This window comes from Megalopta genalis, chromosome 2 (assembly GCF_051020955.1).
Source record: "Megalopta genalis isolate 19385.01 chromosome 2, iyMegGena1_principal, whole genome shotgun sequence".
Lineage (NCBI taxonomy): Eukaryota > Metazoa > Arthropoda > Insecta > Hymenoptera > Halictidae > Megalopta > Megalopta genalis.
This window is the reverse complement of record NC_135014.1, coordinates 30,523,138-30,535,189: the sequence shown is the minus strand read 5'-3', so window position 1 is coordinate 30,535,189 and position 12,052 is coordinate 30,523,138. Positions and strand designations below refer to the sequence as shown.

Here is a 12,052-nt window from a genome sequence, read left to right as displayed (position 1 = left end):
ATAAGCATCTTGTACAATAAAGGATTCTTTAACCAAGTGTTTATTACCATTGTCTTAACTAAAAACATTCAGCGTAAACACAAATAACCCGTTCAAAGCTATGATTGGTAACCGGATGCAGTTGATGCACTGGCCCTAGCCAATGGCATTTTGCCGTCTGCCACGTTTCCGGGGTTGTCGCATTGTCACGTTGTCAGTTGTGGTTGCGGGAAAAGTCAGGCCGCTGAACGTAGTTTTGGTTACGGTCCGTGTTGGCGGTTTTATTTGGCCGTCGAAAATGCAAATATTGCGACAATTAGATGTACATCCAAAAGTGCGCGATGAAGCAGATATCCTGGTGCGAACTTTCAGTGGTGCCATCGGTAAAGTGAAACGCTTGTCAGACTTTCTACGATTACTGTATGTCAAAATCCAGCTTTGTGCTGTACCCAATGTTTACCGATAAACATGCTAATTCTTTAATACTAGGAATGCTTTGAATAATTTATATTTTTATATTTTGTTTAGAACATCATATGCTGCCGTTATTTTATCAGAATAACCTCAAAAAACCTCAATACTTTCAGCCTAAAAACAATTTTCCTTTTAGCACTAATTACTCACTGATGCATCAGCTTCTATTCATTATATTTATCGATGTTTTTGTCCTTTCGATGTTTAATGTTTATATTTGTTTAATAGTAAATATAATTTATAATGTATACATTACTCACATGTGCATTCATTCTGTGTTTCCAGTGACTATCATTAGCACCATTATAATGGGAATGTTGTTTTTATCCGAAGTGAATTATTATCTCACACCAACCCTTAGTGAAGAACTATTTGTGGATACCTCAAGGGGTTCCAAGTTGAGAATTAATTTAGACATCATAGTTCCCATGATATCTTGTGAACGTAAATAAACATTTTATCAGTATAGCGTTTTATAATTGATGGCAATAACACTTCTGCTAAAACATGTATCTTTTAGTTTTGTCAATAGATGCTATGGATACTACGGGTGAACAGCACTTGCAGATAGAACACAACATATTTAAAAGACGCTTAGACCTGAATGGAAAACCCATAGAGGATCCACAGAAGACAGGTACGTATAATCATTCCTATTAAAAGAGGTTTAAAATTAAATATCATAGTTAGTTTTGTATCTTGTAATTTGTTTCATTACAGATATTACAGATACAAAAGCACTTAATAAAACCACAGCAAAGGTTTGTCATTTGCTTAAATTATTCTATTTTAGAATCATATAAAAAAGTAATCATTTCTTGCAGACAGAGGAAAGTAGTACTCCTAAAACATGTGGGGACTGTTATGGAGCTGCTAGCGCAACTATTAAGTATAGTATATAAACATTTAATATGTACTATGGATAAAATTTATACAACTAATTAAAACTATTGTGTAGGTGTTGTAACACTTGCGAGGATGTAAGAGAAGCCTACAGAGTGAAAACATGGGCACCACCTGATCCAGCAGACATAAAACAATGTCAAAATGACAAATCAATTGAGAAATATAAAAACACTTTTACCCAAGGATGTCAGATCTATGGGTATATGGAGGTGAATAGAGTAGGGGGAAGTTTCCACATTGCACCTGGCGATAGCTTTTCTGTTAATCATGTACACGGTAAATTAAATGTCAATTTGTCTCCTACCCAAATTAATGTTTCTATTTTTGTTATGGTGTTTCTAACGTCTACCATATAATAGAATTGTGATAATAATGATTTACAGTGCACGATGCTCAACCATACACGTCGGCTCAGTTTAACATGTCCCATAAAATTCACCACTTAAGTTTTGGATTGAACATCCCAGGGAAGACAAACCCCATGGACGATACTTTTGCTCTTGCAATCGAAGGTATGCCTTGCTACATAGAAATTTTTTTATTAAGAAATGAACAAAGTGAGCTCTTGCTACAATCCTCTGTGCCCTAAAGTATAAACATAACAGTTCTCAAGTGCCTAGCATCGTATCCCAGTCCCTATGGCCATAAATGTACCGAATGTTCCACCGCCTTGAAGCATCACCTTCCCAACGTTGTTTATCAGTTCTCTTCCTCTTAATCCATACCTAATAATAAATGCTCCATTACCATCTAGACCAAGTTATCATATAAATTGATTTAAATTGGATAAAGATATACCTAAGTGCAGTGAATCCCCCGAACAAAGCACCAGAGGCCATACCAACGCAAAATCCAATCATAAAACCCATTTTCATCCTATCCCAACATGAAGGAGTTTGTTGATACACTCCTCCTGGTACTACTGGCATTTTGCTCTACAAATACAATTTATAGTATAATGTATGTTCCCTTAACCTATCTCGCTTACTGCGATCAAAATTAATTAACACCAAACAAGCAACTTTAGTTCCGACATACATTTTAACACAATGCTGATCGAGTTCGATCGGAAAATGATTTTCATTTTCTAAAAATATTTGTATATTTTTCATAAAAATTTTATTTACTTCATAATCGAATGAATTTATTAATATAATACTCACATTTTAAACGTGCGTCGTAAAATCTTGATTTGCGTTTACGTTTCTGTGTACTTCTTTATAATGTATGATTTACAAATCTTTCGAAGAATTTTGTTAACACATTTCACCATTGAGATTGTGCGGAAAGGCAAGCGCCATGTTAGTACTTTCTGGCTTATGCGATAACGACTGTTTTCGTTACTTCCGTTCCTCGTCTGATACATCTATCAATGGCGGGCTTTTTGAATTGTCAATTTGTGCAATAATGTACCGATAATTTATTAGACGCTTTCGTACTTTCAATTTTGGCATGCAAAATATGGAAACTATCTCTTCATATGCAATGACACGTGTCCTTTTAATTGAATCTCTATATTAACTTTCCGTTGTTTTTTTTCATTTTGCAGGGACGATGATGTTTTATTATTATATAAAAATTGTGCCTACGACCTACGTTCGAGCCGATGGGTCTACTTTGTTAACGAATCAGTTCTCGGTGACACGACACGTCAGAAAAGTATCAGTGTTCGGCGAGTCCGTAATGCCTGGAATATATTTTAGCTACGAGCTCAGTCCGCTTATGGTAAAGTATACGGAAAAAGCGAAATCATTCAGTCATTTTGCAACGAATGCGTGCGCGATCATCGGTGGTGTTTTCACTGTTGCTGGATTGGTTGATTCGTTACTTTATCACTCCGTTAAAGCGATACAAAAAAAGATAGAGCTAGGAAAGTACAATTGAAGTTTTTTATGGGCAAACGTTAAAAAGTATTATAGATAATAAATGTCGGTGTGCATATGTGATGTGTAAGATTCGTATAAAAAAGAACGACCGAAAGAATGTAAATCGATGCATTTCAGTATATGTTTCTTTACCTTGACTAAGACAAAATTATGAACATGGCTTAAATACTTCTCTGTGACATATAAAATTGTACATAAAGATTTGTAGGCATACATAAGAAAATTTAAGATTTAAGTATATACACAATAAAAGTTACCCTGCTAAGGCACATCGTATTTATTTAAATTAAATGGTTTTTAGAAACAGATTGTACGTATCAATGGATGCTTTTGCTACATTGTTACAAAATTCAATATCGGTGCCACCGACTACATCTTTCAACGACACATATAACGGTTTTGTAGGATCGTATTGATTCCGCTTTAACTCTACCAAAAATTGATGTCTTGAGTGGAGTAAACTTTTTCTGTAAGTTAAAGCCTTTGATTGTATGGATATTAGTTTATGAGATATATTCATCTGATTGTGTATATAATCGAAAGCGTTCACTATTTTCGATCTACCTACAACCACAATCATAGCTACTTTAAAAACATTACTTAAAGTAATATTTGTTACTGTGTCTATACTTACTGTTTATCCAAACAAGAGGTGAATCCAACAAGATACGTTTTATTTCAGTTAGATTGAAACCCATTTCCTCTTTCACAGAGAAAGTATTCTCTTTTATATGCATCATATTGTATGTTATAAGTTTGGGACATTTCGTTGCTAAATACCTTATTTGGTCACCATCTAATTTGAAAGTCCATTGAAAATGACCCAATCTTCTATCTATTTTTTGCGTTTCACAGGACAACCACAATGGATTACCGGTTATAATCCTTTGTATCATTGGAGGGGTAAATAAGTGAGCTGCTAAATATCTTATCCTAGTGTGAAGATCATCCATATCCTCTTTGAAAATTCTTGGATTTTTCGTGATAAATCTGCCAAGATTTTCTGGTTGTAGACCACAATCATGTAAGAACGTTATGTAAGGTTTTATATCCCTGTCAAAGTCTAGGCTCAAGTACATTTCAACTAAATCTCGATGTTTTTCTAATTTATGTAAATCCACACCCAAATCGACCAACTTTTGAATGGTAATCGAATCATCTGCAAATTTTGCAAAGTTGAAAGTTGGGGTAATATAAGGTCCTATATGAGAAAGATCTTCGTTGCACTTATCCAATGGTCCTGGTAACTTCTCATCTTCAATTTTTATAGCATCATTGAATTTAAGATCATACGTATCTAATAAAGTAATAGTCTCTTTCAAATTAGATCCACTCAAAGATTCTTGTACAGTCTTATTCGTATCATGTTCCCCTAATCCTATACAATCCATTCCCATAACAGATTCTCTCGAGGTTACTTTTTCTGTTATGCTTTCATTGCACTCTTTACTTACATTGCTACTTTCAGAATTTTCAATTTTTGAAACGTTGACATAACCTCTTGTAATCTTAGATGCGATATCTTTCGACGAGTGACAATCCTTGGAAACTTGATTGGACGCTTTTTCTTCATCACATTCAGTTGTGAAATTTCTATGGAAATTGGAATTAGACAAACCATTGTGAAACAAACAACTCGTAATCCCACTGATTCGTCTATAGGTTAGACGAAGAATAATGTATGATTTCAGCAATGTCATATCTGCGGATACATGATTAATGTAAACATACATGCATATTATCAGCTCGTATAAAGTTTCATATTTTCTTACTACAACGTAAAGTAAATTTTTCTTCCTTGTAGCCGTTTTTATTTGAATGATAATGATTTTTGTTGTTTTTCAAATGCTAATTTCGACAAGAATCGCAAACATACTTCTTGGGCGATTACTGCACCACTTCATTGTAGAGAAATCTCGAAGCTTCGTTCAGGAGTTCATACAGGACCAATTAGTATAGCGGCAAAATGCTCAAATTGTTACCAACCGATATCGATAGAATAAGTTTTTTTTATTGCAAGGGCTATGTGCGAAATTTTGCTCATAAGTGGTGTCATAGACGAGGTATAAGAGATTCTGATACCTTGTCTATGGTAATATATATAAGATAGACTAACAAGTTTTTTTATTTATTCCGAATTGTCCCGTAAGCAGATAGAGTAAGTTAGACACTCTATTGCACTCTATGTTACCAAGTCATATGTTAGACGTGTTTAATTTTTGTTGAGATAATATGTAAATGATAATATATATATAATATATATAAATGACATCTCATTACACCGTTTTTTTTGTACATCCTTATATTGTTTATATATGCACCTCAAAACTTAGATATGTAAATACGTAAATATATAAATGTTGGACGTTGGTCAAAATCCTCCGTCCGCGTTTTATATTCGTAATGACAAGGTGGCATTTTTCACAGAAAGATATAATTAGAGAAAGTAATTTAGAAATCTTCAGCATCTTTCCTATGTGTTTCTATGTTTCTAGCACAAATGCAGCGGTTTTAACAGGAGAGTATAATAGTTAATAGTACAGTTAATATAGTACTGCGCGTACAATCCACAGTAAATCATGCCTTGGCATTAAATCGTCAGCCAATCACAGAGCAAAGCAATATTTCCTTCTAGTCTCTCTAACGGAGTGCGCTGCGGGCGAAACTTGAAGCGTTACTGTAGTGTTGCCATGCGAGCTTCTGTTCGACCTCTTCCATAATTTTGCGCTCCTAATCGGAGCTGTCAGGAAAAATCCCTCGACGAGGGATTTTTCCCCTTCCTTCGCCATCTATATGACCCCACCATTGGTACCATTGCCCCACCTATACAATTTACATTATTTACGTCACATTAACTTTCGTCTTCAATTTTATTAAAATGCTATTTAATTGATCCTTGTATTTCCTTTCTGTGTGCCGCTTAGTGTAGTAACTTCTTCCTAGCAATCGATGATAGAGGTTGTTCTCAAATCCTTCAACCTGGCAACAACAAAAAAAGACAGCTTACTTCCGCTGAAAATATTCAAAAGATAATAGACAGGGATTGAGAAGGTTCCGAAAATAATTGTTTCAAACTGTTATGTATCGGTTATACACGATATACATGCAATATACATTTTACTTCTATAATCCCCAAATATTTGTGCACAAGTTTTAAATTACTTATAAATGTATGCGTGTTGGGTTTAATAGTTTAAAAAGATTTCAGTTATATTTTAACCGAGGGTCTACCGACCGCTAAAATTCGCAGACATATTGGCTATAGTGGTATAAAAGTTGGTACCCTTAGACCGCGGTGGCGGGAATTAGCACCGTGTCACGCTGGTACAGCTACAACTCCTTTAGCTACCAATAAAACAATTAAGTACATATAACCAAGTGTTCTTTAATTTTCGCAATAATTAGTCTCTTTTGATATTGGTACTGTTCTTCAATTAGATCGTTCATTAATATGTACAATAGGCAGAAGATGATTTTCAGTTATCGATACAATAAAATTTTATTTCTTATTCGAGATATTACATTGCATTATTTAAATGATGGATATCTGCAGACTGCAGACTCTCCCTGCTTTCACCGTCCTGTTCGGACATATTCTCCGATGACGAAGCAGCCTGTTCTGTTCTGCAATTCAAATAAGGAAATAAAACTTTGTTCATCACCGATCTGCAAAACTATATAACAAGTCAACCATAAATTCGTTATTTTTTTTTTACATTTTTAACGATGTTGCTTCATTGTTAATCTTTCTCCTCTCAGTTTCCAACAATTTCTGTCTAGCTAAGTTTTCTTTAAGCGTTTCTTTCAGAATCAAATTGTATATTTGGGTAGTATTTAATCGGTTGGATGGATTTGTGCTCTTTTCGATGGTATTTTTCAGAGATTCAAATAAATTCTCCTTTCTTGTTCGTGTTTCTATAATATAGAAAAATTACTTCTTTCAAAGATTATGTTTCTAAGAAGTACATTAATTTAAATCGTTGATGGGAAAAAGTTAATATTTTGTTTTACCAGACGATTCAAAATGTTTTTCTCTGGCTTCTGGAAGTACATCCTCAAAGGAATACCGTGGAGTTAGTAAAGTGTCCGATGATCCCTCTTTATTATCAAACAAGGACCTTTGCAATGGCGCCGTTGACAGACTTTCAGTATTATCTATCTCCTCTATTATATCAAAAGATCTCTCGGGTGTACAAAGATTTTCAGTACTTTCGTTGATTGTTAACGTTTCGATCAGAGGTCTACGAGTCAATCTGTTGCATGTGGACAGAGAATTTATAACTTTCCATCTTATCCAGTTAGCCCTGAGATGAATTGCAATATTGTAAATTTCAAGATTTTAAAGAAAGTCGTTCAAAAGAAATGAATTCACTTACAAGCATCTGGTGTGCACTAGTCCAAAAATAATAAGTGGCGTAAATATTATAGCCACAATGTAAATAAACATTTTTATATGTTCGAAACCATATGACTGTTCAATGAACCATTTTGTCAATTGACTGATATTTGGTGACAAATGATGGATTAATCTGACCACCTATGTTTTTCTCGCATGACAATAACGAGTAAAACAAGATAGCGATGTAATCTGAAAATTCCGATGTTTTCACGTAGCCTTTCCTCTCTGTCGCAGTTTAACCAGAAATTAGAGAACGTATTCTTGTATCTGATGCTTGACATTGATAATATGTGCATGCAAACAATACATTTGTATTTTACAATTTGTTTATTTATGCATTGATTTACGACAAAGGACAGCAATGTCCAGCATCAGACACCAGCCGGTTTCGAAGTTGTTCACCTACGTATAAAAAATATATCAGCAGGAAAAATAAAGATATATCAAAACTAGATCACAAAATATGCATACAAAAGTTTACTTTTAATGATTAACAAATCTGATGTATAGCACAAACAGTGTTTGTTGTTTTTCTTTTATGAAACAATTTAAATATGTATACGTATATATGCATATATAAATGCTATGGATTGCTCTTGAACAGTTTTTACCGATTTTATAGAACATTCAGAAGGAAACGTACAAATTTATAAGTGACGCGTATTTTGCCTCATCAACTTATTTGTCTTAGTTTTCTTATTGCACAGAAAAGAAATATCGATCGGTAAACGTCTCAAGCTAATATACACAAAATTAAGTATAAGTTTTCAATATCCCAACATTTATAAACCAATAATGTTCCATTTATCCCTTAATAAAATAAAGAAATATGATTTCGAATGTACATGACAACTGCTTATACCTTTCTCCATGACGACAGAACATTTTAAAAGGACAAAAAGTACATACAAAGAAAAAACTAGTTATCAGTTAGGTGCGCGTTCATAGAATTGTGACATACAAAAAAAATAGGATTATCTTCTAGGATAAACTGTTATCACTTAACCATTTTTTCTTCTTTCTGATACAGAAATTTGCATCCAGTAAGATTCAATTCATGTATGTATATGTTTGATAAGTCAGTGGACATGATTTCGACAATTTTCGCTTTATTCGATATCCGATATCTAATATCAGATATTCGACTTACCAGAACTCAAATGACTCAACGCGGAAGGAACCACATTTGCTAAAAAATTCCATTTCAGTTACATTTAAAGTACAGATTTAAAACAGTTCAACGCTATAATACCACATACAACTTTTATAACTCTTATCCGTACATTGAATCTGTGCTTTAATTATAACTACTGCGCGTCGTCCATAGATCTAGTTTCTGTTTTTCTTTTTTTTTTTTTTTTAATAAATTATACTTCTTAGTCAGCTCATTACAGAAGTTCGTTTAAGCTAAAAAATATTAAGATGAGTATAAGAAATGTTTGGTGTACAGCTTTAGTGAAATTATATAGAAGTTTCTCTTTCTTTTTGTTTTTTTAGAACAAGATTTGTTCTTTCCTAATTGAATGCGTATTTCAGTGGAGCGTTTTTTCATTCATGGTACGTGAAAAACGTACTATGATTGTGACCGATACGGACACGTCTGTACTAAAATTGGGACACAACACGGTTCTTTTCGTCGATCATTTGTTCCGATAGAATTCGCGTAGCTGCTTCATAATTGTGTTCCTGTTGCTGATCTGTGCTTCACATTAAATACTCGAATGTATCATGAATATATATATATATAATATATATATATACTCCTTTTGTGTGTGTATGTGTGTATCTAAATACATGTTTATATATGTATATTTCTTTGTATACATATATATATACAAACATCCTCATCTTTTTCACAAATGTCTCTTACGACAGTACCATTTTTCCTGCGGAATGATACTTAAACACAAAGAATGCAGCACTGAATAATCAATAGAGGTTAATCATCTAAGTCATTAACATGAAGAACTTCTCTATGAGTTAATCCAGCAGCTGATAACGTTGAGATCTCAAGGGATGGATACAGAATTCTCTTCGGAAAACTTGTAGTTATTTCGAAGCACGCTGGCGAATCCGGTTGACTAAAAATCCAGTGATATACATCCTAAGAAAAAATCGATAATGTTAAATGGATTTAATATTAACGTATAAAGATATTTTAATTGATTGAATCCTGTAGAGTTTACCATTATCGTGTCAGACATTAGGAAACGCCTTTTCATAGTCCTCTCTCCAAGCTTAATTTGAAGATGACACACATTAGGATTACTAGATTCTGGTTCCAATGGTACTTTGCGAACAGTGAGCTCTTTTTCATGACGAATACGTTGAATTTCCAATTCTTGTGCATTCAATTGCTCTTTTTCTCTAGCCTCTTGCTCTTCGCGCGCTCTTCGTTCTTCTTCTCGTTTTCGATCCTTCTCTTGATCCGCGCGTAATGACTCCTCATACGCTTGATCCTGTTGCTGGCGTAACGATTGTGCCGCACTGCGTTCCGCTCTGCATTCGAAAGACAATATAAGTACGCAGTCAATTATTTTTTCAAAATTCAAATATATTTGTATCCTTGTCTCACCTTTCTTGACGTGCTAGTATTAAATTAATTTCGTTGTGATCTATAATGGTTTGCAGGTGAGATATGACGTCAGAAGGAAATGGCGTGCCCTCCATTCTATAACGCAATAAAATAGACAAATTTCAATTGTTATTACCATTTTTCTAAAAAGCATTGAAAGGCGTATGATACATTACATACCGGCCAACCATTGTCATTCTGTTATCTTTTAAAACGATGATGGCCAGGAAAGGATAAGAACCAGGTCTAAGGGCTTCTGCCACTTTGTAACCTTCTCCAGATTGCACGTTACATGCCCAAAATAAAGTACGTGTATTTATAAATCGAATTACTTCTGGATTGTTTAGTGTATTCCTGTATAAAAAGATTTAGTATTATTTATATCTATAAAGTTCATGCTTTACTGTTTGGAGAATTACCTGCACCACTGATCAATATCTTGGGCTTCGTCTTTATGTAAATATACCAATAAAAATCTTAATTCTTGCTTCGCATCGGAGAGAGCTTGGCTGTAAGAGCCTTGGTAACAAACGGGATGACTACTACCGTAACGTTCCTCATAGGCTCGAATGAAGTTAATTACATCTTCCACTGGGTCAGAGGTCACTTAAAAGATATAGGTACAGTTTTAATCTGTGTTATCAACTTGGAATAAGTTCTGTAACTAATTTTTGTGTAGCTATAACTCACCAGGTCTACCGTTTCCCCTAAATATTGAAAGAACTAATTGCAGGATACTGATCACTCTTTTATATAAGAGGGAAAAGATGTATGATAAATAACTACCGCTGCCACTGGAGCTTCCAGAATAATTAAAATATATTCTAGAACTGCTATCGTCGACAACTTGTGGTGGCCTAGATCGTGAGTCTTGGGCATACATAGATGGTCTGCCTTCATATAAATTCAGCTGTTCCTAAACGGTCAAAAAAGCACATCATCAAGTCGGTAGAGGACAATGAATGAAAAATGAATCTCTGTATTGCACACTAGTCAATGTAAGATTTGTTATGAAATTTCTAGTAGACAAATAGAGATGTGTGAAACTGGACGCTACAAGGTTAAAGGTGTTTACCTGAACAGCAACTTCCAAGTTCCAGTTGTGTCTCTGCAAAACATCCCTACAGATGGACAGGTCTTCAATGCCTGTCAAATCCTGGAAACATTGAAATGATGTTGATTTGTTGTGATTTCGGAAACGGTCAAGGAAAAGAGTTGAGTCACCTGGAACTGCAGAACTTTCTCAGTTTGATCGCCGCTGAGCTCGTTCAACGCGAAATCTGCCATGACAATACTCGGCTTGACCGAACCACTGAAAACCCTTCGTCGATACTTTAAGTCACACAGTTCTAGGGAATGACACTGAATACATCAGCTGATAAAAAAGTCAGGCACATGCACGAAATTACGTCGAAGCTGCGATAGCATTTGGTGTGCCTGATGTATCAACTAATGATTAACCTCGATCGTCCGCAGGCTCCACGGCTCACGGGGATCCATGCATCGTTGTCGCAACACGTTTCGTCTGTTTAGTCCGTTCTATGAGCGATGTTTTCGGTGTCATGACTTTTTTCAACAATAATTTACGGTTTCAAGGTTCTGTTTCATGCGGTTACGATTTCAAGTGACGTCAACTTGCATGCATTGGCGAAACGACAGTCAACTGTTTCTATGTGTTCCCATTGGCAAGTTGTGCTTCTCTTAATGTTCTACGTAAGCGGGATTAACGTCTCAAAATTTCATTCTCAACGAATTTTTGAACGATGGCGATGTTTCTCTTGAAACCATTTATTTACTTGTAGTAGATTTCCGTTTGTCACGCACGCGTGAAAA

At 34.7% G+C, this 12,052-nt stretch overlaps 5 protein-coding genes across 9 annotated transcripts; 1 reads left to right on the top strand and 4 right to left on the bottom strand.

Annotated features, from left to right (window-relative positions):
- The first annotated feature begins 127 nt into the window (after positions 1-127).
- LOC117230037 (endoplasmic reticulum-Golgi intermediate compartment protein 3) lies at positions 128-3,514 on the top strand. 2 transcript variants are annotated; one of them, XM_033487087.2, is made up of 8 exons: positions 128-362; positions 739-897; positions 974-1,090; positions 1,174-1,214; positions 1,278-1,342; positions 1,412-1,635; positions 1,743-1,871; positions 2,909-3,514. In XM_033487087.2, the coding sequence occupies exons 1-8, from the start codon at positions 143-145 to the stop codon at positions 3,241-3,243; spliced, it is 1,290 nt and encodes a 429-aa protein (XP_033342978.1). In that variant the 5' UTR covers positions 128-142; the 3' UTR covers positions 3,244-3,514. The 2 variants fall into 2 exon arrangements, with proteins under 2 accessions (XP_033342978.1, XP_076375237.1); XM_076519122.1 differs by lacking the exon at positions 739-897.
- On the bottom strand, positions 1,883-2,692 carry LOC117230038 (reactive oxygen species modulator 1). Its single transcript, XM_033487088.2, has 3 exons — positions 2,523-2,692; positions 2,158-2,294; positions 1,883-2,084 (listed from the first exon to the last, which is right to left on the bottom strand). Exons 2-3 carry the CDS (start codon positions 2,286-2,288, stop codon positions 1,976-1,978), a joined length of 240 nt encoding a protein of 79 aa, XP_033342979.2. The 5' UTR covers positions 2,289-2,294; positions 2,523-2,692; the 3' UTR covers positions 1,883-1,975.
- mTerf3 (mitochondrial transcription termination factor 3) lies at positions 3,499-5,472 on the bottom strand. 3 transcript variants are annotated; one of them, XM_033487085.2, is made up of 3 exons: positions 5,018-5,469; positions 3,880-4,947; positions 3,499-3,809 (listed from the first exon to the last, which is right to left on the bottom strand). In XM_033487085.2, exons 2-3 carry the CDS (start codon positions 4,943-4,945, stop codon positions 3,532-3,534), a joined length of 1,344 nt encoding a protein of 447 aa, XP_033342976.2. In that variant the 5' UTR covers positions 4,946-4,947; positions 5,018-5,469; the 3' UTR covers positions 3,499-3,531. The 3 variants fall into 3 exon arrangements, with proteins under 3 accessions (XP_033342976.2, XP_033342977.2, XP_033342975.2); XM_033487086.2 differs by having other exon boundaries at positions 3,499-3,712; positions 3,880-5,472; XM_033487084.2 differs by having other exon boundaries at positions 3,880-5,470.
- A 1,246-nt stretch (positions 5,473-6,718) lies between these two features.
- On the bottom strand, positions 6,719-7,975 carry LOC117229726 (uncharacterized). Of its 2 annotated transcripts, none has more exons than XM_033486411.2 (4): positions 7,622-7,975; positions 7,257-7,549; positions 6,962-7,160; positions 6,719-6,869 (listed from the first exon to the last, which is right to left on the bottom strand). In XM_033486411.2, the coding sequence occupies exons 1-4, from the start codon at positions 7,690-7,692 to the stop codon at positions 6,764-6,766; spliced, it is 669 nt and encodes a 222-aa protein (XP_033342302.2). In that variant the 5' UTR covers positions 7,693-7,975; the 3' UTR covers positions 6,719-6,763. The 2 variants fall into 2 exon arrangements, with proteins under 2 accessions (XP_033342302.2, XP_033342303.2); XM_033486412.2 differs by having other exon boundaries at positions 7,257-7,498.
- A 131-nt stretch (positions 7,976-8,106) lies between these two features.
- On the bottom strand, positions 8,107-11,947 carry Faf2 (Fas-associated factor 2). The gene is made up of 8 exons (XM_033486410.2): positions 11,444-11,947; positions 11,295-11,375; positions 10,910-11,135; positions 10,639-10,825; positions 10,400-10,573; positions 10,220-10,315; positions 9,831-10,143; positions 8,107-9,748 (listed from the first exon to the last, which is right to left on the bottom strand). Exons 1-8 carry the CDS (start codon positions 11,504-11,506, stop codon positions 9,584-9,586), a joined length of 1,305 nt encoding a protein of 434 aa, XP_033342301.1. The 5' UTR covers positions 11,507-11,947; the 3' UTR covers positions 8,107-9,583.
- Between the last annotated feature and the right edge of the window lie 105 nt (positions 11,948-12,052).